Raw genomic sequence first — 27,501 nt, forward strand, 5'->3', positions numbered from 1 at the left:
TCCACTTTTTCCAAACCCACCGTTTAGTAAATATACCCCGAAGTGTCTTTATTCTCTTTGTGCTTGTTTATGTTGATTAATATTAGTTTGTTCATGAATCATATGAGCTTTATTTTGTTTCTGTTTTTATTCACATCTCTCCATCATACACCTACTCAATTTACACTCTTTCTTCTATTCACTATCACCAAACTTCTCTTCTCTTTCTATCATCCTATTTGTCCCTCACTACTCACCTCCTCACTAGTCTGCACACATGAACTGTTTTGTCTTCTGCTCCTTCTCATGGCTTCTAGGAACATCTCATCTAACCCTGGTCTCCGTACAATACCCACTATCGGTTAATGCCCCCTCCCCCACCCCAAATCTTTCCATCCACCCCATACTTGCAATCCCACCAACCTTATCCACATATCTTCACTACCCTCTCTGCCCTTCTCCTGTGCACTATGGAACACCAGATCTGTTTGTAACAAACTTACATCCATCGATGATCTATTCATTTATAAATCCCTCAACCTCCTTGCCATTACAGAAACCTGGCTCACCTCCTCTGGCACAACATTCACTGCTGTTCTCTCTTACAGGAAACTCACCCTCACCACACTCCCACACCCAGAAACAGACAAGGTGGTGGAGTAGACATTCTACTTTCTCCAAATTGCACCTTCCAAGTCATACCCTTTGAACCCTCCTTCCCATTCGTCTCCTTTGAAGTCTACACCATCCGTTTATTTTATATTCTCCACCTTCATACTGCTGTCATTTATCACTCCCCAGGTCCAGTTTTCCAATTCCTTGACTACTTTGCAGCCTGGATCACTTATTATCTATCCTTTCACCTGCCTACTCTCAAACGAGTCAATTTCAACATTACCATTGATAACCCCACTGTTTCTCCTGCCACTAAACTTCTTTCACCTACTTCCTCCTTTGGTCTCTCCCTGTGGATCTTATCTCCCACCCACTGTGATGGATACTCCCCTGACCTAATCTTCTCCTGCTCCTGCTCCATCTTTGGTTTCTCCAATGTGGAGGTAAATGTATCAAGCTTGGAGTTTCCGGCAGATTGTTGTCTATAGCAACCAATCAGATTCTAGTTATTTATTTAGTACATTCTACAAAATGATAGCTAAAATGTGAATGGTTGCTATAGTCAGTGGCGCTATATAAATAAATGATAATAATAATAATAGACAACAACTCCACTTTTCAAACTCCCCGGAAACTCACAACTGGATAAATTTACCCCTTAGTCTTCCCACTCTCCGACCCTAACCTCCTTTCCTTCAGCCTCAACTTATCTCATGTCCTCCCACCTGCACCCAAATCCACACATACACAGTGACACCTAAGTACTCTTAACCCAATCCGCTAATTTTCACTAAAACAACTATTTTCTCCTATAACTGCATTGTCCTGCTCTAATCAGGCTGCCTATTTCTATAACAAAACAGTCACTTCAGCCCTAAACAATGCAGAGCCAGAAACCATATACAGTCCGACTATCCAAACCCAATCACGGCCCATCAAACAGACCCACTACCTGCAAAAGTGCTCCCGCAGAGCATCACTGGAGGAAATCCCGTTCCTATCACGATTTCCTCCACTACAAATTCATCTTTTCATTTTAATGAACTGCTCTTTCAAGTACCAAACAAACATATTTCAAAACTCTAATATCCACCCAGTCTTCTAACCCACGGCGCCTCTTGGACACAGACAACTCACTTCTCTGCCCCCCTGCACCTCCTTATCCTTCCTCCTTCACAGCCCATGATTTTGCCACCTACTTCAAAGACAAAATCAACACCATTCGATAAGATATTTCCTCATGTCAAATTTCACACACTCCCCGTTCCACCCTAAATTCATTATCTACAGTAACTGAAGACGAATTCTCTGTACTCATCTTGTCATCTCACCCTACAACATGTGCCCTAAACCCTCTCCCCCACTGCATGCTCACCTCTTCATCTCGCTTCCTCTCCTCTCACTCCCTTCTCGGCTGTACAATCAGGCTTCTGCTCCCAACATTCCACTTAAACTGCTCTCACAGAAGTGATCAATGATCTACTTACTGCAAAGTCTAAGGGTCATTTTTCCATACTCATTCTCCTGGACCTCTCTGCTGTTTTTGCCACTGTTGATCACCCTCTTCTCCCACACACCATTCACTTCATTGGCCTTCATGAAGCAGTTCTTTCCTGGTACATTTTCTACTTATTGAACCGTTCCTTTAGTGTTCCTACCTCTGGCACATCCTCATCTCCCCTTCTACTATTGATTGGAGTCAGACAAGAAAATGTTATTGGCCCTTTACTTTTTATCACTGTACACCTCTTCTTCCAGGGAACTAATTTGCTCATTCGGCCTCCAGCACCATCTATAAAGTAACAACAGCCAATTGAAAAGCGCTACAGGATCTGCTGGTGTAATATAAATAAATGTTGATGATGATGTAACAAACAGTCTTTCTGCTATCTTGAAATGAATATCCCAATGCAACCTAAAGCTCAAAATGTTCTAAACAGAATTGATCACCTTCTCTCCTGCCAGTCTCCAAAGCCCACAGCCTTGTTGTCATACCTGACTCCACCTCCTGCTTTATTCCTCACACAGTCTCTCTCCCAATCTTTTCGACACCACCTTAAAAAAATTACCAAAATACTCCCTTTTCTTACTCAACATGCTACCAAAACTCTTATCCATACTCTCATCATCTCCTGTATTGACTTCTGCAACCTCCTGCTGTCTGGCATTCCTGACACCCATATGGCCACAATTCAATCCATCCTAAATGCTGCTGCAAGACTGATCTTCCGTTCTCACTGCTCTACATTGGCTGCACCAATTTATAAATTCCTAAACTGGCTTCCAGTGTCCTCCAGAATCCAACTCAAATTACTCACCCTTACCTAAAAAGCCCTTAACACCATCACCCCTATGTACATCTCAAATCTCATATCAAAATACTCTCGGTCCCTCTGCGCCTTGTCTCATCTCTGGTAACCACCTTTCACTGCTGCCTAAAAGACTTCTCTTGTGTAGCTACCCACTTATGGAATTCATTACCACATCCAACCAGGCATTTCCACAGCTGTACAATATTCAGAAGCTCTCTGAAAACCCATCTCTTTTTTTTTAGAGCTTATCTTATCCCAGATTACACTATTCTCACTTACACACCCTCACAACTGTACCAATCTCCACTCTGAGACACACTTGCTCCTCTTGTTTCAGCTGTGTCCTCTTCCACTTGGAATGTAAGCTCTCTAATGTGCAGGGTCCTACATACCTTTTCTTTTCACATGTGCCTTTATTTTGTCTATCGTGTAAGTCCCTGTTTTATGTATATCCTGTTTTCCCTAGTGTGCGGCGCATTGTAGCACCTTACAAATCTACGATAATAATAATTTATATAGCGCCACTAATTCTGCAGCGCTGTACAGAGAACTCGTTCACATCATAATAGGTCTATTCATTGAATGCAATATTAGAACTTGTTTTTTGCCTAATGTATTGACCATATGTGAGGAATACTGAAAAGACATTTCACCTACAATAGAACTGAATTCCAGTGTTTGCAGGAATCAATGACATCAATGGTGTTGTACTTGTATAAAAGGTGTTGTAGAGAACGAATATTACCGCTGCCTGTGATTTTGTCAATTGTTTTTAAAAGTTTATTAAAGTTAGTGTTTGGGAGTTACTGATATACAGCTATATCATAAATGTCTCCACATCTTCTGTTAGATTATATTTAAAGCATTTCAGTCTTCAAAGGACAACCAGTTATCATTTTCAATGAAACCGTGTATATATCCAACTCCAAACTATTGTCATTTAAGGACACAAACTATGTTGTTCATCAAAACCACTGGATTCCCCTAAATAAGTGTTACACTTGTAATTGAAAAGTATAAATATAGCTTGAAAGTATGCATTGGGCATGGTAAGACATTGAACACTTGAGGTCTAAGATGCTTTTTTTTCTTTTTATATAATAAAAAGTGTGTGCAAAACCAGCGGTTCTACAGGATAGCATATACAAAGAGTTTACAGGCAAGGTGAACATTTATGAAACGATCTAACCAAATGAAGGAAATTCAACCACTCAATGTTTATTAATAAAAATATGAAGTCATAATTATCATAGCTGAACATTCTGTCCTGCTCTGCCCCCTATATAATTGCATGACGTGCTATGCTAAGCAATGCAACAGAAGAAGCAACACTATAATATGAAACTAAGCTATTTTTTTTTATTTATTTTTTTAAAAAGAGCTACACAGAGCTATCACTGGTAGCTAATTTCATTTATTTAACACATGTAGGACAGAGTGAAGGGTGATAAATTAAATTGATGTGATCTATTAAGTCAGACATTTTAACATCAAAATGAAATATGCTTTAAAACAATTTTTGCTTAAAAAAATAATTTTTATTAAAAAGAATATAAACCCAATTTTTGGAATGAAGTCCAATTTAGCAATATTTTGAAAAAAAACGCCAAAAAAACTAATGAACTTCGAGTGATCAATAATAGCAATTAAAATAAAATGTGAATCAGATTAAATAAGAAAACAAAAGCTATTGAGGTGTTGAAAATGTTGAATAAACATAATTGTTTTATATCTACCTTTATTATGTATTCACTATTGAATATTTTACATGTAGGCGAGACACACAAAGCCCTCCTTATTCTTGCTTATTTTCATTTGGGGATCCAATTACACGATATATGAGCAGCGTTCCATGTGCCCACTTTATGGCAGAGCTTTTATAGTGAGTGCCCCGATTGTTGCTCAAGCCCCACACTGACCAAGCTGGTGTTGGTTCCCACTATGACAGTGGGACTCCCCTTTGCTGATTTTTCTGTTAAAATGTGATCAACCCAGCCAATCTAGACTTATGCTGGTTTCCACTTTAGCAGAGGGACCCCATGCTAGTTATCCCCCTTTTAGTGGGAACACTGTTTTGGGCATTATTTCTTTGCTACACACTGAAAAGCGCCCAATTAAATCAATCAACTGAAATAAATGGGAAAATATTTGTGCCTCTTGCCTCTGAGTGCAGTCACAAACACATACAAAATGTGTTTCACGACTATCAACCGTGGGTATACTGCATACAAATTTCATGCTCAAAGGCATAATATTTATATGCCCTTTCACATGTGGTTTTCACTCTTTTTTTTTTTTTTTTTCCTACACAAATGCAGCACCAGTGGATTACAGATATTACTTTTATTCCTGGAGAAAAGCTAACCACATATGATTTTACAACTACTGGATAGATAATTTGTTTACAGAACAATAAAATGATCACAGAATTTTAGTTCACACAAACTTGCAAACTTGAATGATCTCTTTTTTTCAGAGATTGGATTGTTTAGCCACTACTAAAAACAGCCAAATTCTAATCAATTTCCAATTACAAAAATGCAGATTCAATGTTGGCCGGCCGTTATTTTCCAAGATGCATAAACTACCAATAACTTGTAAACAAAAAGCGAATTTACATTACTACATATCTTAAATAAATGTTCAGCAAAACAAAAGGACCGGTCTGTGAATACAATCTCATGAAAATGTGCACAATTGTTAATAAGCTTAAGGCAGACATATTTAACTATTTATTTTAATCTTTAGTCTGTCATTTCACCTCAATTATTACCCAATATACTACATGAATAAACAGTTCAAACATTACCGTCAACCATTTCCAAACTGCAAAGGTAATGACAGTTGCTAAAGTCTAATCCTCGTCAGTTGTTGTCACCGATAATCTTTTTATTTATACAAACATCACAATCACTAAGCAGTTTCTATCACCAGATCTTCTACATATTGTGCATTTTGAGAATGGGTTCAGTTATGTTGGGGGTAGTGGTGACATGACAGTCTGGTATCAGGGGCAATAGGAAAGAGGGACATGTCAGGTTGATATCAATGGTAGTAATATAGAGGGATATGTCAGATTGATATCAATGGAAATGATACAGGGGGACCACAGGCTGGTATCAATGTCAATAATATAGGCTGACATGACAGTCTGGTATCAAGGGCAGTAGGAAAGAGGGACATGACAGGCTGACATCAAGGGCAATAATATAAGGGGACATGTGAGGGGCAGTAATATAGTGGGGCGTCAGGCTGATATCTATGGCATTCATAGGGGGACATTACAGGCCGATCCCAATGGCATAGGAGAGGAAAACATGACAGGCAATCAGGAGCAGCAAGGAAAGTAGCAGCAGTAGAGCCCCCTGATATCTGGGACAGTAAATTAATTTTAGTGACCATAAGAAAGTGGGACAAAAAAGGCTGATACAAAGTAACATAAAAATGGGGGACATCAAAAGCTGATAGCAGGAGTGATAGAAGCAGACAGGGGGATCCTGAAATTAGGACCAATATTGTAAATGGGAAAGGAGCGAGAGAGACAAACATTTTAAAATGAGTGTTATGGCAGGCGGGTGACAAGAGTGTGAAATCAGTGACAGGTATAATAGATGATGAGGGGATGTCAGACTACAATGAGGACCATTTGTATTATAGTGAATGAGAGTAACGGGACAGGGGAGATGTTAGTCACGGATCTAGAGACAAGTCAGCGCTAGGGGTGATGGACAGAGCAGCAGGATGCTGTGTAGCGGAACACAGCAGGCGGAGGAGCATCCTCTTCTCTCAGGTGACAGCTGAGCTCGGGAACTGACAGCACGGGAGTCGGGCCGGGAGGGGGCGGTGCAGGCCCAGGGCTACGTGAGAGGACAGGCCTAATGTCAGTGACAGGCCCAGCACCACAGACAGCGGCCAAGCACAGAAATAACATGTCGCTGATACAGGCTAGAGGCCCGTTTCCCTCTCCGATAAACACTCACCTATCTCCCCCATCAGTACCCGGACCGGGAGCCGTTCTCTGACAACAGAAGTCTGTACGGAAGCCTGGATAGGACAGAAAACCCGGAGCGTGCGCACATGCGCAGAAGGACCCCACCAGACAAAGGCATCAGCTCTGCTCGGGCAAGTCGCGCTGGCTGCCAGTGGGCAATGCAGGGCGAGCCCGCTACACACCTCATACCAGGCGAGGCTGGCAGGACGTTGCTGCCAGAGGATAATATATACATCAGACAGGGAGACTCCTTCTGTGCAGAAATCATGGAACCGGCCTGGGGCGATCTCACAACAGTGATCGGGAAATAACTCCCTGTAACTTCAGTTGGAAGAAGCTGCACCTGAACCTAAGGAGACAGTGTCTCATCAACACCCTGATAATTGTCTGCCGTCTGATGATTAAACTAGGATTCGCAGGCTTTCCTAAATGTATTAAAATGTTCAGATGATCTAAAGATACAGTATTTCTTGTAGCCTGCAGTAATTACCAGTTTTGTTACTACTGCTCACATCAACTCATTCGTACATGGGTTGTTATATAAACGAAAGTTAGTGCAAAAAGTGACTGAAGTAAAACACTTTTACAAACACATCTGAGCATATAATTATATAGAACATTTTTTTAAAAGCAGTAAGTAGTTTGAAGGTAACTCGTTGTAGTTTTATTTACCCATAATCACTAATAGCAACTGCAAACAACAAGATATTGGGGGAACTATAATCCACATGGGAATAATCATATAGTAAATAAAGTACATGCTTAAAATGTAACTTTTAAAACAAAATAGCTGTACATAGTGTTAGAATGTGTTTTAAAATTACATATAATAGTATATCTGAACAGTGGGATGCCTGTAAAGTCTCCTCCAAATTGCAGAGATTCTATTCTGATGTGATAATTTTTGGGGTTGCCATTGGAACCAATTGGTTGATGACCCCAGTTGAACTGCGCACCAACCTATGCCTACCTGCCCTTACAGACATCCATATAATGTGCCCATTTTGTGATCATGCGTAATCAAACTGGAAAGCAGACCTATAACTTGGATCATAGGCTGAGGGGCTGGATCAGCTGGTGTGCGTTGTATTTCCTGTCGTAACCATTTTCTAAACCTTCTGAATTTATATTTATAAATGTGATCAATGGATTTTTAATAAAAGGCAACTTGACTTTTAGGCTCAGTGATCTTCTTACAACATTTTAAACAGTATTTAGGAAGTGATGAACAAAAATAATTCACACAGACACAGTATTTCTTTAGAAAAAAATTCTTATAAAATAACAAAAAAAAAAAAATGGGAGAATCAAACGTTATACAATTTCAAACAGTAATGTTCACATTTAAGTTTTGCATTTTGTTTCTTTGGAAGGGTGCAAGAAAAGCCCGACAAAGCCTTGGACCCCATCATAATGTTCTGTATAAAGTCCTGTTTTATACCTGATGGTTACTTCAAAAAGAAGTTACTGTGCAAGAAGTGAGCCCTAGGTTGCAACTGGGCACCTGCAAATGTATTACTGCCTGTAATGCTGGACACCGCTCATTGCTACAGTTCCATCAAAGGGGAAAAAAACCAACACATTTTGCTCAAGCTAACTTTGTACTACAGCTCCTAAAATCATATCAGTCTGATGATTAATGATATGAGATGTAGTTTACCTAGTAATGATTTAGCTTTCTATTGCTAAAACGGAATTTCATCTGTACAAGAAAAAATACACAGCCTTAGATTTCTACACATTTTTGAACATAATGGTATAAATTATATTTTAACATATTATTACTCATGAAACTGTGCAATGAAAGTCAATGTATTATAATAGTTAGTCAATAATAAAGAAACAGCGCTGGTTACATATTCCATCTGTAAAGAGCAATGGGTTGTTTCCTCTTCCAGCAGTAAAATGCTTTATATCTGTGGACATCTGGTTAGGTCTTAAAAAAAAAAAAAAAAAAAGTTCCATTGCAGAATAATTAATGTTTGTATAAAAATAGCTAAGAGGCCCAATTTCTATTGTTTTGTTCAACCTGATTTCCAAAGTCCTCTATAAAATCAAGAGGCTGTAGGTGACATCTAGCTAAGACAGTTTTTTTTGTTTGTTTGTTTTTTTTCAGTCACACCCACAAAGGCCACACATGTGAAACCTGTTATTCCAGTTATGGCTTGTTTTTCCCTCTGCATTCACCAGTAGATGGCAATGTATCCCCTTTGTGGCTATATGAACATGTATATACACCATGCATAACCATACCTTCCAAAAACTTACACTGATTTGTGCTATTGTGGATAGTGAATCTGATTTGTGCATACATGAAATAGTTGTGTGTAATTCTGCTATCAGTGCCAACACCTTCTGCAACCAACCGAATGTTCATAAGTTTTAACCAATAGCAGGAGGTAGGAGGACCTAAACATAGCTGATCTTTTTCTGACGCTAAAAGTGAGCTTAGGCTCAAGAATTGTACTTGAACAACTCAAACCTGCAAATATTTTAGAACTGAAGTACTCAAAATCTTTCATGAGCCTCTGAAATCCATGCACTTATTCCTGTAGTCATTGTGATGAAACAAGAGTTCTCTGAAGTGAATGTATTTTGCCTGGTATGATCTTAGGCACTTCAAAAATGAAGGATCCTGTAAAGATGTTTTAAGCGTCCGTCTAGGACTTGAATCAAATCAGAAGAAGGCATTACAGATAAGAAAAGTGGCTCGTCTGCTTCAATCAACCTGTCCTGCATGGCTTTCAACTTGGTTTTGTAGGAGCTTTGATTCTCACTGTCTGGGTTCGGACTTGTAACTTTGCCTGCTGGTTTTGGACATCTGCTGTCCCAGGTACAGGCGCTGTGCCCTGAGTGACAGGACCCTGGAGTTGCGAAGAAGCAGCAGCAGCTGCCATCACTTGCTGCTGAAGGAGTTTTTGCTGAACCACATGGGCGGCAGCTGAACCAGCTGGTATCACCTGTACCTGCTGCGGTCCTGCAGCTGTTGCCTGGGTCAATGTCACAGTCTGTGATTGAACCTGTGGTAAAAATATGTGGTTAACCAGAGAAATGGAATATGACAGACATAAAAAAAAAAAAGAAAGAAAAAAAAGCCCACAACAAATTTTTGCTAAAACATTGAAATACAAGTGATCTGTAACAGTATAGAATGGTATGACACTAATGGCAAGCACATCTACCTGCAAAAATGCACAAAAATACATTCCCAGAACAGGAGACTGAAAATTTACAAACGTTGAAAAAAACCTTCAGCATTTGAGACCAAATCCTTTTTTTTTCCCCCGAATATAGACTGTCATCATAATAGCAAAACCAGCCATAATACAATACACTCATCTTGTGCAGCTCTGTAAAGTTTACAACTTTGTATTAGGGAGACTCTATTGCAAAGTAAAACCATTAATAAACAATAATGATAGATTACTTAAAAAAACAAAGAAAAAAAGGTTTATTAAGAATTGCATAAAGTAACAACATTGGTATTCGCTACCACAGTAGAAAAGAGAAAACAACCTTGTTCCATATAAGAAAAAAAATCCCAGAATACGTACATATCTTACACAAGACACTGCAAAAACTTTAACTCATGCACTCATTATCTCTCATATTGACTACTGTAATTCGCTCCTTACTGTTCTTTCCAAAATCAGGCTCGAGCCCCTACAATCTATTTTGCACGCAGCGGCTAGATTGATTTTCCTTGCAAATCGTTTTACGTCTGCTGAGTCACTCTGTCAGTCCCTACATTGGTTGCCTGTTTTTCAACAAATCAAATATAAAATTCTTCAAACCTTCAAGTGTTCATTGAAAACCCACCTCTTCAGACAAGCTTATAATATTCCTCTACCACCCTCTTAATCTCCCTAGGTTACCCTACTACCACCCTCTACACAGCTAACAAGACAACAACCCTCTGACAACCTAGTTGTGTGATTGAGCATACAACCCACTAAATACTTTGTAACCCTTGCATTCTAGCTGGAGAAATATTCAATATGTTGTAGTACTTACCCTTGTGTATAAAACCATTGTCCTATAGATTGTAAGCTTGCGAGCAGGATCCTCTTACCTCTCTGTATGTATTACCCAGTATTGTTTTATTACTGTTTGTTCACAATTGTAAAGCGCTACAGAATCTGCTGGCGCTATATAAATACATGTTGTCGATGTGCTGAAATTAGTATTGTCCAAGTTATACAAAAAATACCAATCCCTCTGGTATTAGATTAGACTGTAGCAGTACAAAAAAAGCAAACTTTTTCTACATAATAAGTAACTATAGTATGGCCACAGCAGAATTGTATTGGACAACATTTAATTGCCTTTAGAGGTGGGCAATAACTAGATTCTCTGTTCATATACTCCATATTTTGAAAAATTTATCAGGACAACCCCTAATTATATAATTTGTCTGGTAGAAGGACAGGCTGTCATTATACTGCAACAAACACAAATATTGTCTTATTTCCTTTGCTTCCCCACCCTTCTCACCCTGTGGAGGGCTATAACTAATAGTGAGCTTACAAGATCTTCAAGACTTATGTCTATATTGACAAGTTCATACTGGTATTACTTACCTGCTGGGATGCAGATACAACCTGCTGGAGTGTAGCAAGTGCAGCTTGCTGCTGAACCACCTGAGGGAGTTTGGCAACCTTAAAAAGTAATGGGAAAGAAAATTGTCAATATACAAGGACAACAAAATATCATGTTTATAAATAAAAATTTAAATGAAGTACACTTTCATTTGGATGGTTAAAAAGAGGAGTCTGCGGTCATTCAAGTTGCTGTGACATAACCTTACCTCTGTGTATGTATCAATCAATCCACATAGTACATTTCTGCAAAGCTAATTTGCCAAGCCTGCTCAGTTACAGAAGCACCTCCCCCAATATGGCAAACTTTATAGATTCTGGTCCATCTTGACAAGATAGCATCATACAGTTACTAGAGATTTGTTGGCTACACATTTATGCTGCAAATGTCTCATTTCACCATATACCAAAGCTGCTCTAATGGTTTGAGACATGGTGACTGTGGAGGCCACTGGAGTACAGTGAACTAATTGTCATGTTTGTGGAGCTTGAGAGAACATGTGTTTTGTGACATAGCACGTTACCCTGCTGAAAGTAGCTATTAGAAGATGGGTACACTGGCCATAAAAGAATGCACATGGTCAGTAACAATACTCATGTAGGTTGTGGCATTTAAGTGGTGCTCAATTAGTATTAAGGGGCCTACTGTGTGCCAAAAATATATTCCCCACACGATTACACCACCAGTCTGCACAGGTGACACAAGGCAGTATGGCTCCATGGATTCATGTTCTTCATGCCAAAGTCTGACCCTACCATCTGCATATCGCAGCAGAAAATAAAAATTTGTCAGACCAGGTAACCTTATTCCAAACTTCATTGCCCTGTTTTGGTGAGCCTGTAGCCTCAGTTTCCTGTTCTTAGCTGACAGGAGTGGAGCCTGGTGTGGTCTCCTGCAGCCCATCCACTTCAAGGTTTGACATGCTATTTGTTTGGACATGCTTTTCTGCGTACCACTGTGTAACATATATTTGAGTTACTGTTGCTTTCCTGTCAGCTTGAATCAGTCTTGCCATTTTTCTTCTTTGACAACTCTCATTAACAAGGCATTTTTGGTGTCCCGGATCACATGTGCACCTGACGAGTCCTATGAATATTGCTCCTGAAAGCCCTAACAGTATCCAAAGAGTGAAGAGGTCCAATTGCTTATGAAAACCTATCATGATCTAGGGCCCGAATAACAATATCCTGAATAATATAAAATTTGAAGACCACTTTGAGCTTTAAAAAAAAAAAAAAAAAAAAAGTTTACAACAGCCTGGTCTTCATAAAAGATGAGATATGGTGAACTACGAAACTCTCCGAGCCATAGAGATAGCCAGAGGAAGAATCCAGGAGGTATATTCACTAAACAGCGGGTTTGAAAACTTGGAGATGTTGCCTATAGCAACCAGATTTTAGCTTTCATTTAGTGCATTCTACAAAATGACAGCTAGAATCTGATTGGTTGCTATAGGCAACATCACTTTTTCAAACCGACTTGGCTTTTTAGCCTCAAGCATGTCAGCGAGTGCTTCTTGATCAGCAAATTGTCCAGGTAGGGATCCCCCCTGGACCTCAGTAGAGTAATCATAACCGATGATGAACCCCCCGGAGCAGTCACAAGGCCGAAAGGTAACGCCCAGAATTGAAATTGATGGGTCTCAATAGCAAAACTGAAGACACTGCTGTTCTTCACAGTTTGGAACATGTACTCATCCTTGAGGTCCATGGACACCATGAATTTATTCTGTTCCATGTGGTTTATGATTGACCTCAAAGACTCCATCTTGAACCTGCCCATACAAAGCTGGGTGTTTAGCGTCTTCAGGTTCAAAATGGGCCAAAAGAATTAGTCTGGCTTTCTGGACCAAGAAGAAATCTGAGTAGAATTCCAAACTTACTTCTTACTCTTAAACAGAGAAACGTCAGGCACATCTGACTATCTACGGTCCTGAAAATTTAGTGCTCGTCTGTCAGCTTGCACTAACTTCTCTACTTACAGCTTCCTATTCTCAGCAAGGAACACTAAGGGATATATTTACTAAATTATGGGTTTGAAAAAGTGGAGAAGTCCTCCTGAGAGAAATATTCAGAGTCTGAACACTCCCAAGCATGAAGTGCAACAGGATTCTGACGTTTCTTTGGTTTAGTCACAGAAACAGATTACATTATCTTTTACAAGGAAGAGGACATTTTAAAACAGATCTGCACAGACTTCAGTAGGCATTGGGCCCAAGCCAGCTCGTCTGGTGAGGCAACTGCGCAGCCCACTTTCTCTTGGCCAATCACACCAGATACAAAAGGGGTCACATACCAAGGCTCCTGCAGAGGACGGCTGATTTCTGCTCACCCCCTGGGAAATTGTGGTGAGCTGCATAAGCTCATCAATGGACTGCGCTAAGGGTCTAAACCAAGGCCGAATCTGCAATTTCAGAACCTTATAGAAAAAGCTAAATTTCCTAGCAGTCTATGGAAGTATAGAGGGGTAGAACATCTTAAATTTAAAGCGCCCAAACTCAAGAAAGAGCTTTTACACCACGATTGAGAAAATATAATATCCTGACACAAACTAAAGTGATCCTTGGGAAGCAAAAGTCAGTCCTCATCAGCCGACACTTCTGTATTATCTGGGAAGGCTGGGATAAAGAGTGGTCTCTGTAAAAGGCTGCTATGGTATGCTGAGTCAAGAATGGGGGCTGAAAGCACTTTGGAAGCAGAATGCAACAAGAACAGGACCCTGTAGTACTAAAAAGAAGATGACTCCGTCCCTGGCAGCCACAATATTCAAATGCAGAAATAAGATTCTGGCTGTCCCCCAAAGTAGAAATGCACTGTAGTGCTATCTAGTATTAAAATACACACCTCCTTCCAGTGAGCACATGCCTCTGGGATATCCCAGGACTACAAGTAAAGCATTTGACCATTCAGTCCTGCTTGCCCAGGACACTACAGTGACAAAGACAGGATTAACAGTGATGCTGCAGGAGCTCACAACAATAGCTAAGGCTGGGTACACACTACAGAAATATTCCCCGTTGTGTTATCGAGAACGATTTTACCAACAACTGATTAAAAGAAAAAGTCACAACCAGCATGCCGATTCATATGTACACACTATACATGTTTTACAAGATTTACATTCAGATCTGTTTTCTTCATCTGCCATAACCATCGGCTGAAAAGATCATGACTCTGTAAACTCTATGGAGATGCTGAGTGTATACACACTGCAAAATCGGAACATCATCATTCAATCGCTGAACAAGATTTTTAGTCCGGTTTAAAAATCAAATAAAACAATACAATGTTTGCTTTGGAACAATAATCTTTCATCGTTGCAATAAAAGGATTTATGTACTTACGTTAAATCCGTTTCTCTGATTCTGTCTGGGGGACACTGTTTACCATGGGTTGTGGAGGGGAACTTGGGAGTTGGCACCTAACTAGTTAAACTTTAGTACTGCTGACAGACCCCCTCCCCTCTACAATCCCCCTGCCTCTTCCTGTTCAGTTAGTTTTAAAAAGCCCAAGGATAAAAAGGGCAGTCAAACAAGAGCACACAGAAGAAAAACAGAAGGGAGGGATCGCAGTGTCCCCCAGACGGAATCAGAGAAACGGATTTAACGTAAGTACATAAATCCTCTTTTCTCTTTCATCCGGTCTGGGGGACACTGCTTACCATGGGGACGTTCTAAAGCAGCCCCCTAAGGGTGGGACTACTCTGAAAATCCCACTCGTAAAGCACTACGAGCGAAATCTGCATCAGCTGATGCAAAAACATTAAACTGATAAAATTTTGTAAAGGTGTGGACAGAGGACCAGGTGGCTGCCCTGCAAAGCTGGTCTGCAGAAGCTTCATTCCTTGCTGCCCACGAAGCCCCTACCGATCTGGTGGAATGGGCTGTAAATCTCTCCGGCACAGGACGGTTAGCCTTTATAATATATGCTTGTCTGATGGTAGACGTAATCCATCTTGCGATGGATTGTTTTGAGGCTGGCCAGCCTCTCTTATTAGCGTCATAAAGGACAGAGAGTCAGTACGTCTAATTTGGGAAGTTCTTTTGACATATATGCGGAGAGCCCTAACATCATCTAACTTATCCATAGATTGTTTATCTGAATGAGAAGAAGATGAGAAAACTGGAACTACAATTTCCTGGTTAAGATGGAAAGCTGACACTACTTTAGGGACAAAAGAAGGAAGGGTCCTTAACACCGCTCTGTCCTCGTGGAAAACCAAATAAGGTTCTCGACAGGACAAGGCTCCTAATTCAGAAACCCTACGAGCTGATGCGATAGCCAAAAGAAAGAGGACCTTCCAGGTCAACCACTTTAAATCTGCCTCGCACAAAGGCTCAAATGGAGGCCCCTTGAGCATATCCAGTACCATGTTGAGATCCCATGGAGCTGTAGGAGGTACATAAGGAGGCTGTATGTGCAAGACTCCCTGGAGAAAGGTTCTAATATCTGGCAAATCAGCTAATTTCATATGAAAAAATACTGAAAGTGCCGAAACCTGTACCTTTAGGGAACCTAATCTGAGACCTGCTTCCAGGCCCTCCTGAAGAAAAGCTAACAGGCGAGGAATACGAAAAGCAGACGAATTGCATGTCCTGTTTTCGCACCACCTAATGTAGGCCTTCCAAATCCTGTGATAGATGCGAGATGAAACAGGTTTCCTAGGTAACATCATAGTGTTAACTACACTGGAAGAAAAACCTCTAGACCTCCAGAGGCTGGCTTCAACAGCCATGCCGTTAAACTGAGCTGAGGTAAACTCTGGTGCTGGAATGGACCCTGCAGGAGAAGGTCGTCTCGATGCGGAAGGTGGACCCCTGGTCCTTCCGCCATGGACAATATGTCTGCGTACCACACTCGGCGCGGCCAAGAGGGAGCTACTAGAATTACTGGCAGACCACCCTGCCTTACTCGTTTGAGGACGCGAGGAAGCATGGGAATTGGAGGAAACAGGTATCCCAACCTGAACTCCCATGACATAGTCATGACATCCACTGCCGCCGCTAGGGGATCTCTTGCCCTTGCGCAAAACCTTAGAACTTTTCTGTTGTGCCTGGAGGCCATGAGATCTATGTCCGGAAGACCCCACTTCTGAACCAGAGACTGGAAGACTTCCGGGTGGAGTGACCACTCCCCCGGCGTCATCTGGATTCGACTTAGATAGTCCGCTTCCCAGTTTTCTATTCCTGGAATGTAAACTGCTGATACTGCCGGAACATATAGCTCTGCCCAAACCAATATTTGGGCAGCTATATCCATGGCAGCTGCACTCCTGGTTCCTCCTTGCCTGTTGACATATGCCACGGCCGTGGCATTGTCGGACTGAATTCTGACCGGGTGGCCCTGAAGAAGGGACTGTGCTCCCCTGAGGGCCAAGAGAATGGCCTTCAATTCTAATACATTTATTGATAGGGTTGATTCCTGAACCGACCAACGTCCTTGGAGTCGGAGGTGCAGGATTACCGCCCCCCAACCTTTCAGGCTGGCGTCCGTCGTGGCTATGATCCATGACCATGGAGCGAAGGATCTGCCCACTTTCAGGTGATCCTGAAACAGCCACCACTGAAGAGATCCTCTCGCCCTCGGAGATAGGGAGATCTTCTGAAGTTCCAGGTGTAGGTGTGATCCTGACCACTTTGACAATAGATCCCACTGGAAACATCGAGAATGGGCTCGGCCGAAGGGAATGGTCTCGAAGGAGGCCACCATCTTTCCGAGAAGCCTCATGCATAAATGCATTGAGGGGCTTGGGGAAGACAAAACCTGAGTAGTTACAGTCTGAATAGAGCTGATCTTCTCTACTGGGAGAAACACTCTCTGTTTGCTGGTGTCCATGATGGGTCCCAGGAAAACCATGCGCTGACACGGAACCATGTGGGATTTCTTTGAATTTATCAGCCAACCGTGGCCCTCGAGAACCGCCCGGGTGAGGGATAAGTGATGAAGTAGGCAATTCTCTGATGAAGCCTTGATGAGTAGGTCGTCCAAATAAGGAACGACCTGAACTCCCTGCAGGTGAAGACATGCTGCCATTATTGACATAATCTTCGTGAAGACCCTTGGCGCTGTTGAGAGGCCAAAGGGGAGGGCCCGAAACTGGTAGTGGAATGATCCCACCGAGAATCTGAGAAGGGACTGATGGTGGATCCAAATGGGAACGTGGAGGTATGCGTCCTTTATATCTATGGACGCCATATACTGATCCTTCTCTAGGCCGTTTATCACTGACCTCAGAGATTCCATCCGAAATCTGTCGACCCTTAAGTGAACATTGAGGCCCTTTAAGTTTAGGATGGGACGAAAGGAGCCGTCCGGCTTCCTGACTAGGAACAGGTTAGAATAGAAACCCCGACCTTTCTGCCAATCTGGAACTCTGCAGATGACCTTCTGAAGCAGAAGAGAAGAGACACAATCCTGTATAGTCTGTCTTCTTAATGGATCCCGGGGTAGCGGGGTCTGGAAGTAACGCTGTGGAGCCGGGCACAACAGGTCTATCCTGTACCCCTCTGAAATAATTCCCCGGATCCAAGGATCTTGGGAAGACGCTGCCCACTGTTCCCAAACAGAGACAGACGTCCCCCCACTTCTTCTCTGGGGGTAAGATCCTCCGGCTCTGGGAGGTCCAACGCCTGTCTGACCGCTAAAACCAAATCATTAACAAATTGGCTTTTGGGATTGTCTTCCTGTTCCAATAGGTGTAATTGGTCAGGATCCGAATAAATTTCCCCCTCTTCCTCAGAGCCTTCATCAGAGTCTGATAGGACCATAAGGGGATTTACTGATCTAGGTCTCTTTCTTTTAGCAGGCGGGGTATTAGAGGAATCAAGCAACTGGTTAAGCTTGTTCAAACCCTGTAGAAAAGCTGTAGACCATGCCGGTTCTGTAAGAACATGGGCTGGGTCAGGCTGTAGTGAGGAAGGTCCCGGCAAACCCGATCCACTCGAACCTGAGGAAGCTGGGAGGTCTGACTGTGGGTTAGCGTTACTAGCCACCGAAGTTGCTACAGTAGTTAGACTGTGTCAGGGAGGTCACCCAGGCCGGTTCCTCCGCCGGTGGGGCTGAAACCTGCTGGGTATGCGCAGTGGGAACCCCTGCTTCGCATGCAGAGCAGAGCGCCAAAGGGTCCTTTTGCCCACAAGGTAATTTTACATGACATTTTGAACATGTGAAATATTTTGCCATAGGGCCCTTTCCCTTATCTGACATATTAATAAAGGAAAGCACACCAAACACACAGATTAAATAGTTAATTAACTGTAGTGGAGAGATAGAGAGAGAGTAATGCAGGAAGAGAACAGAGTGAATAACAAGTAATCAACTAATCTTGTTAATAAAAGTTGTACTTATAAAAAAAAATTAAACACAATATATATATATATATATATATATATATATATATATATATATATATATATATATATATATATATATATATATATATAGGCAAGTAGGGAGACTATAATGTAAACCCTTACTAGCCCAGTTGTGCACGACAAAACAGATAATGTGCTTAAATAAACAGATACTTAGCCCAAGGGCCACAAAGGGGAGAAGTCCAACAGCAGTATCCTGTGCTTGCTCCCTCAGCTCAGTCCACTCTTCCCAGGCTTCTCTTGGCGCCAGAAGGCTGGGAAAGACCAACTCTCTCTCTGAAGGGAGGGGGGGGAACTCTATGCTTTAGCTCCCCCCTTCTGTAATGTCCCTGCAGCATTTCCTCTTTGTAAAAAATAGAAAAACGGATAGCTTGTGGCAGATTAATGGAGACCTCTAAGATAGAGGTCTCCGCAGCGAGATACCCAACGCCCCCCCCCCCCCTATGTATGAGTGGGGAATCTTGGTATAGCCCCCTTCCTCCTCCACTGTCGACGGAGCCCGGAGATTAAGAAAAAATAAAATGGCCGCCGACATCCTGAATATCCGATAACCGGCGCTCTATGCCTGTCATGGCAGCGCCGGTTATCGGGGAGGCTGGAGGAGTGACAGCGGTCCGTGAGACCGCTTGTTCACTCCTTAATCTGGCATCCATTCTTCCCTGTCCCTGTCAGTGAGAGCCGCTGGCTCTCCTCTGACAGGGGAATGCCTGCGCTGCCCAGCTGTGAGTGTGTTCTCTATAGTAGAACACACTCCAGCGTTGCCACCTAAAAAGAAATTAAATACATAAAGAAATAAAATAAAAGTTATTAAAATAACGCTAGCACTAAATAACACTGCCCAACTCCTGGGCACCTAAAAAAAACTGAACAGGAAGAGGCAGGGGGATTGTAGAGGGGAGGGGTCTGTCAGCAGTACTAAAGTTTAACTAGTTATGTGCCAACTCCCAAGCTCCCCTCCACAACCCATGGTAAGCAGTGTCCCCCAGACCGGATGAAAGAGAAATAGACAATATCAGGCCAAACAGCTATTTATCTGGTGATTGGCTCGATAATCAGCTGAAAACCCTGTAATGTGTACTTAGCCTATCTTTTCCTCAGTGCCATGATAGGAGAGTCCACAAACAACCCTAGATCAAAAGATCGAAAACTAAGCCCATCTGAATGAATGTTGGATAGATTAAATAGAGGAGTTAAACTTCTTGAGATGCACAATAACCTCCTTCAGTAAGGAGAAGTAGCCTTAGAAGAATAGCCATGAGCCAAACTGGGAAAAAGGCCCAGTGTAAAAAAAACAATGACTGACACTGATCAATGTTGTGCATGTACTGTGCTTAACTACTCTTTACCAAAAATGCTTTCTTACTCATACAGCATTTCACTCTTCCTGAGAACACGGTACAACAATGCAAAATGAGTAAAAAAAATGTGGAAATAAAAGAAGAAAGCTTACAGAGGGGTCAGAAAAACGGGCCTACGTCAACCTACTAAGGACACTAATCTAAAACAGAGTAACTCAGTGCATCAAGCTTGGGGGTATTATCTTCAGAGTAGGAGCCAACTATAACTTGTTAAATTGTATAATTCATTGGTATAGTGTGAAATTTCCTTGAGGTAAGTCCTATACACACACACACAGACACACACTGTCTCTGTCCCATAAGGATACATGAGACATGTTAGAATCTTTAAAACTTAATCTGGTTACTGATGTGTAAAATGCCCCAAATATTATTTCCACATTTCAGTGATGCACTAGGTACACAGACATCTTTTTTAACAAATACATGTGAAGTGGTTTCTTTTATTTAATATTACTTGCCAGTAAATAAATATTATTCAACTAACAATCTTGCAGCAACAAAGTTACCATAGAAGGTATTACTGAGAAATTACATCATGCTTGCTCCTTCTTAAAGAAGAACGTAGTAGTAGTTAATCAATACAATAATCCGCTGGCATGATGTTATAATTACTAAGGCATTTCTAATACATTGCTATGGGTCAAAAATGATAATGTCCCCAATTGAGTTTATTTCCTGTTTCACACAGGTGTTATGGTTTACACATTTATCATTCGTTGATATGTTTATACACATTATACTACATAAACTCTTCAGTTATAACAGCAACAGATCCTCCTGAATTATTTTGATGAAATACTGCTTCTGTCTTTATATCTGCTTTAACAGCTGGTAACAGTGCCATCTTGTAGAGGATGCAAGATGCTCTTTGGGTGGTCGATTTTGGAAGATGCCATTTCAAAATAGTATCTTCTCTTATTTATAACCGTGGTGACCTGCACCATGGTTATAAATAAGCTTGCATATTTTAATACCGACATACACAATTTTATTGGATTGAAAATATATATATATTTTAAAATACTAAACAATGCCTTTTTAAATTTTCCCCATATATTTGTGGCTATTTCTACTTGTTTATTTGGAAGAGCTTTGGAATTAAAGAAAATTCACGTCATCTAGATGTCAATGTAGAAGCAGTGAAGTGTTGAATCTCTAATTCCCCAGGATCCTTTAGGAGGAATCTCCTGCATAAAGGTATTTTTTTTATGCGGCTAGACTATTATATTTCTATAACCAAAGGGTGCCTGCATTTTATTTACCCAGAATGCAAAAAGAATTTTGGGCGGTTGGCACTCCCTTTTTTTTTTTTTTTTTTTTTTTAATTGGGAGTGATCTTTAAAGTACACAGATATTTGTGCTGATTTGTCTTGTGCTAAAAATTGATTATTCATGATTCACTTGATTAATTTATTAACTTGAATGCAATCTCTATTCTTGCACCTACAAGTTCCTTTCCATTTAATCTGATACAATTACCTGTATTTGAGCTTGCATTTGCTGGGTCCCAGGTGCCTTCTGTGCCTGAGTTAATGAGGTTGTTAGGAACTGAGTTTTAATTGCTTGCTGGCTGGCGTAGGTGACTTTTTGCTGCTGAGATGCAGTGGACACTTGAGGTGTGGTTATCTGGAGGGAAAGGTAAGACTGAGCATTAAAAGCCCAGGGGAAAAGCAGACAGGAAGAGATAAACATAGCTGCCAGTCAAGCACATAAATATACATACATTGTCATAAGCCAAAATATCCAAATATTAGCTTCATGTAAGCATGGATGCAGCATTTAACAAGAGTCTGATTATCAAATAATGACCATCACAGTCTTATATACATCTCCTGTTACTGGGCAGATTTTAGTAATACACCCTGTTATTGGCACTCCCCCCTATACAGAATTTGCCTTTGGAGGGGGCCCACTACACATCAAGTTTTCTGGTACCTTGGTACAGACAAACACGATGACTGTGCCTTATCTCTTTCTGTTTAAAGGCCTCAATCGAACAGAATATTCTTCCCTGCAGGATATTAACTGGTATTAACTATTTAAAGCATAAGCACATATATTCTGATTACTTGAATTCAACCAAATTGCATTAAATTTATAAAATATTAGTAATATTCAGTCTACCATATAGATATACACACACACACACTTCCTTTTTTTATATTTCACACTAAATAATTATCCAGTAGAACATCTTTGGACCTAACTGTGAAGGATAATGGTTAGGTTACTTACCTTCTGCTGCCCTAATGTAGTCTGTGTCTGGAGAGCTTTTTGCTGTTGCTGGGTAGTATGGTGTTTCAATTTCAACAACGGCTGCATATGCAGTGGCTGGGCCATAACGGTCTGTCCCCCTAAACATAAACATAAATGTATTTATTAGACAATGGTTCACAAATATGAGCCAATGATTCCCTTTAACCAATTATGGAAGAGCACTTGTCCAACCATGGGTATAATTTTGTTACCCAGTACAATCTATACACACACACACACACAATTTATAGATTTCTTAAATTATAAATCTAGATAGAGAAGACATTGTTCATATTAGTTCATATGCACTGGTTGGTTATATGGTTTGCTTTGCCAGTAAACAGGGAATTTGTACTTATTGTATAATCCATTTTTTCAAAGCTTATAGGGAGACAGAAACAATGGGGTCATGTTCCCATCACTAGGAGCAGAGCTAGAAAACGGACTACTCTGGGGGATGATCATTATCTCCTGAGGTAGCGAGAGTGCCAACAACACTTTTGGGTCATGCAAAGAGCAGATGACAACCCAAAGTTTCCTGGTCTAAACCAGCAACCTCATAGATTCCATCTGAAAAAGTTTTGTAGGCAGGGAAGGTGTCCAGAGCCTTCAGGTTGAGTAGAGGGCGATAAAGGCGGTCCCTTTTTTGGACAAGGAAAATGTTGCAATAAAGATTCCCAGTAATACCCGGACCATTCAGCGAAAGGCATGCCTGTGCACCAGATTTTCCCTTCAGAGTTTTAAAGGAGGTCCAGTAACCTCAGCATGTCACAATGAGGCACTAGGAAATCGTAACAAGGCTTCCCGTGCATTAAGAGCAGATGCCAGGCCCCACAGGAGGGACCCACTCCATGATAGTAGTGCTCATTTTTAATTACTGCACTCTTATCTCTTATTGGCCCAGAAATAGCTTTAAGAGACCAAGTGACTGACCCTTCACTGGCTTTGCCAAGCTGGGCATTTCGCCTTGTCAAGAATAAGTCTAGCACAATATAAAAGCTGCTGTTTGGATCTATTTTGGTGAAGAAATGTAAAGAGATTAAAAGCAGTATCCCTAGTAGATTTTCCCAGCTCCATACTAAAAAAAAAAAACTTTCCAGAAAAGAGAATGTTGACAACAGACTTCGAGGAAATAACATCAACCACCTAGCTCAAAAGCCATGAAGCTCTGCATGCAGCTACCGTGTTAGAGGAGATTCCGCATCTGGGACAAGGATATAGACCTTTTCTACAGATGGGAAGCTGGGAAGTTTGTCCAAAAAAAAGGGGGGCATGAATGGAATCTCCCAAAGGGAAGTGTCTTGAATGTGGAGACCATCTGGCCCAGAAGCTTAATGCATACTAGCATGGAAGCCCGAAGCAGGGCCAGAACTCTGAAGAGAGCACACTTTGGTGTCTGGAAGAATCTTTTAGGATGAGAAAAGTAGTTAGCCTGCCTGGATGGCAGAGGTCTGTGGGCAGCATGGAGAATGTACAGATTGTCTCAGTAACTAACAGTGCAGCTGCCGTTTTCCCGCACGTTTCAGGGACACACCAAGTAGCCACTTTCTGCAGGGGTGTCCTTTCTTTATGCTGCTCTTTGACCCTCCAATATCCACTATGGCATGCCTGTCTCATTATCAAGTAGCCTAACGGTACCGCTTATCTCTCTGGCAGATACGCTGGCTTCTACATATAAGCCTGCAGCGCCCTTTATCCCATCCATGACAGTGTGTAGTCCAAGTCTCCCGCTCTCATTACCAGGGAACTTGGTACCTTCCTAAAGATGGTGGCCTGCATCGGAATCACAGCACTCTCTGCTGATCTGTAGTACCAGAGTCGTCTGTGCTCTGGCAATGCAGCAGCCGGGGTCCTGTAAGGAAATGTGTTTCCAACACAGCCCCAGTAAGTAGCAGCACTGCACCTGCATCTAATCTTAAGTAAAGAAAGAAAATAAGTGAAAATAAAAGAAATGTCTGTAAGAACATGCTGCAGTGCACCACACAGTAAGCCCAGCTCCTTGGGCACTCAAATCACACTGAGGATGCAGGGGGTTGCAGAGGGGAGGAGTCTGTAGGTTAAACAAATAATTAACTTTTTGAGTGCCAACTCCTAGCTCCCCTCATACAACCCCATGGCAGCTGCACTATCCCCCAGATAGGATGAAAGAAATCCTGTTTACTAACTCACAAAATTGGGGGACACGGAGACTTCCAAATGCTGCCCCTCTGGTTGGGCACACTCTGAGTAGCTGTGCTCAGCATCATCCAAGTAAAACTGGTATCCTTTGTAATAACATTGACCTGAAACATTCTGCAAATGTATAAACCAAAATACCATGTGCTTACCCGACACAGTTGCTCAACCGAAGCAACATGTCACACCACCCACAAATCGCTTAGCAATATAATAAAATTACCCTTCAAATATAAGAATCGGATACCTCCTTGTTCCTGGAAATAAAGGCTGAAGATGAACACAACTCTGTCATCCATTCTTGGAAGAGGGTAAGGGGCTTGATGATGACAGCAAATAGCAATGCAAAAACAAAAAGGGAACAGGTTTCCCTGCTGTAAGCTTGACAAAAAAAATTAAAATCACTGATGTGATCCATTTAGAAATAACCTGTTTAGATGTCAACCAGTTAAAACCAGCCATGTCAATTCAAAATGATAAAACAGTCCGAGAGTAAGCAGATCCTTCCTAACATCATGATAGAACTACATACACATCCTCACAATGTCCATGTACCATAACCATTTTGGCCAATCAGGTGCCAAAAACACCACCTGGACCCCTCTTTAGCATAAACACCCAGTAGCATTGCCATTGATGAAATAAATAAATCACATAAAAACCACATGGAACCAGGATAATATCTACAATAAAGGAGTGTGAATGCCTGGTCCTCTTGGGTATAGATCGGAAACTTCAACCTTCCACCACTAGAGGAGCGAGCAACATGTCCACAGAGACTAGGAAATCCATAGAGGGCTTTTACCTCAAACACCATATTGTCAAACTTATTCCACCACCTACAATTTTTGGTGAATTCACATCAACACATGAGGCATTTCCAAAATCTAATTCCTCTGCTATATCACACCCTACGAGTGAGGGGCCCTTGGAATCAGACCTTTCCCAGGACAGGACCAACGCAGAACTTGGATGTTACCGGACAAGTTCCCCAAAATATATATAGAGAGGAACAAGAAACCCTGTTACCAAGAACCCGCATTCAGCCAGGCTCATTTAGTGGCACAACTAAGGAAGCTGATGAACCCTGGCGGATCACCCTCGGGTGTCTGGTTCCGTCCATTGCAGAATGACCATAGGAGAGAGAGAAATAGTTCCCTTCACCTACCACATGGGGAAGCGCATCAAGCTATGGGTAGCTCAGCAAAACAGAGTCAGGGATTTAGCCCAGGCCTGCTCTGCCAGATCAGGGTAAAAAAACACGGACACGTGTAACAGACAGCCGTCAGCCTCACAGGCTAAGCAAAAGCTTTTCTGTCCACTGGGCAACCTACCATGACATTTAAACAAGTGTAAAAAGTCACCAAAGAAGGCCCTCCAATCTGAACCACAGAACTTCTCCCCACGTCAGACATGACAGAGAAGACAGGCAGATAGAGGGTACACAATCAGGTAGAAATTGAACCTGTGAAGACCGACACAAAACGGTACTTCCCTGCCTGTTCCCTTCACATAGAGGGAGCAAGAGCTGCTGCAGTACCCTGACTGAAGCCTACCATGAAGGAGGTGCCATGCTGCAAACTCACTCATGCCCCAGCACTGTCAGCAAGCACCCTGGAGGAAGGTCCCCTACAGCTAACAAGTATCTAGTGTGTGGCTGCCTTCTCTGGCTGCCCCCATCTGATCTCTGTCTCATTAGACTGACCGCGGCTCAACCATCTCCCCCTTCCTGGCACCTGAAGAGAGGAGCCATTTACCTCGTTATCACTCCTCTGGTACTCAATCTGGAGCTGCAGCACAGTCGCCGATGTAATGTCAGCTCAAGGTCCTCAAACACTAGATGTGGCGCTATTTCCAGAGATCCCTCCAGAAGGGTGTAAACAGAGTGGTGGTGAGAGGAGGACTGGGATCGGTACCTTAACACACCAACTCTGATGTGCAAGACTGTCTGCTCCAGGTGACCGCCACAGCAGTAATTTCATTTAAAATTGCAGCGGGAAATTGGTTTTTTTTGTTAGTCCCCGGAAAAAGTCTCTAAACAACCTCCTAAACATGTCACTAAAAAGCTGAAGGATGATGGGACTTGAAAATAGGTGCATCAAGTTTTTAGACCCCCTCTCTAGATATGAGGACTTAATGCAATCAACTCTATTCCCTGTTGGGCACACTAAAACAGAAGACCTACTGTCAATGGCAAGCCTGGAAAAGATAACCATATAGTGCACAAATACAAAATAAAATTTTATTATTTTTACATACATCTCAACACATACAGTACTCATTGACATTTAAACTTCACCAATATATTATGTCCAATAATACATTTTACCTGCTGCTTTATGAGGTTGATTGATAGAAACACTGATCCCTGCTACTGTAACCGGAAGGGTGGTGACGCCTCCAGATGAAACAACAGCAGATACCACAGGTGGTTTTGCCAAAGCAACCTGTGCTGTCTGTCCTGGCTGAGCTTGAATCTGTCCTTGAGCCTGAAGCTTCAGAGAGAGAGAGAAATGCATTAATTAAAGTCACTTAATCTTGAGTAACGTAGTGCTCTTGTGCTATATCTGTCCATTTTTTATCTTACCAGGCGAGTCACCTGTAGATTTGCCACAGTAGCTCCAGTGAGGACAGCTCCAGCACGCGAAGCAGTTACAGTTGCTAACTGCTGTGCTTGTTGTGACTGAACCTGCACTTGTGCTGTGGTGCCAGTTAGTGTTCCCGTCTGAGCTACCTGCTGGGAAAGCTGAAGTTTCTGCTTCTGTAACTTCAGTAACTGCTCCTATAGCAGAGAAGCAACAGGGGGAAGTTAAAAGATACATAGTTATTTCTATAACATTT

At 41.8% G+C, this 27,501-nt stretch overlaps 2 protein-coding genes across 11 annotated transcripts in view; both read right to left on the bottom strand.

The window, feature by feature from the left end:
* The window catches only part of LOC142161511 (E1A-binding protein p400-like), a 123,860-nt gene extending 116,891 nt beyond the window's left edge, over positions 1-6,969 (bottom strand). For 3 of the 5 annotated variants that reach the window (XM_075217210.1, XM_075217202.1, XM_075217196.1), the window contains exon 1: positions 6,887-6,968. The gene's annotated coding sequence lies outside the window, so the exon portion shown is untranslated. Of the gene's footprint in view, positions 1-6,886 lie in introns of all 5 variants that reach the window. The other 2 variants (XR_012693423.1, XM_075217222.1) reach the window with 1 other exon arrangement.
* Positions 6,970-8,152: 1,183 nt separating this feature from the next.
* LOC142161533 (E1A-binding protein p400-like) overlaps positions 8,153-27,501 on the bottom strand; it is a 109,831-nt gene continuing 90,482 nt past the window's right edge. For 4 of the 6 annotated variants that reach the window (XM_075217252.1, XM_075217268.1, XM_075217243.1 and 1 more), the window contains 6 exons: positions 27,248-27,442; positions 26,990-27,155; positions 22,465-22,583; positions 21,709-21,873; positions 11,478-11,555; positions 8,153-9,917 (listed from right to left, as the gene is read on the bottom strand). In XM_075217252.1, the coding sequence (XP_075073353.1) occupies positions 9,642-9,917; positions 11,478-11,555; positions 21,709-21,873; positions 22,465-22,583; positions 26,990-27,155; positions 27,248-27,442 (999 nt within the window). In that variant the 3' untranslated portion in view covers positions 8,153-9,641. The remainder of the gene's footprint in view (positions 9,918-11,477; positions 11,556-21,708; positions 21,874-22,464; positions 22,584-26,989; positions 27,156-27,247; positions 27,443-27,501) is intronic. The other 2 variants (XM_075217276.1, XM_075217258.1) reach the window with 1 other exon arrangement.

This window comes from Mixophyes fleayi, chromosome 1, assembly GCF_038048845.1.
Source record: "Mixophyes fleayi isolate aMixFle1 chromosome 1, aMixFle1.hap1, whole genome shotgun sequence".
NCBI classification, from domain to species: Eukaryota; Metazoa; Chordata; class Amphibia; order Anura; family Limnodynastidae; genus Mixophyes; species Mixophyes fleayi.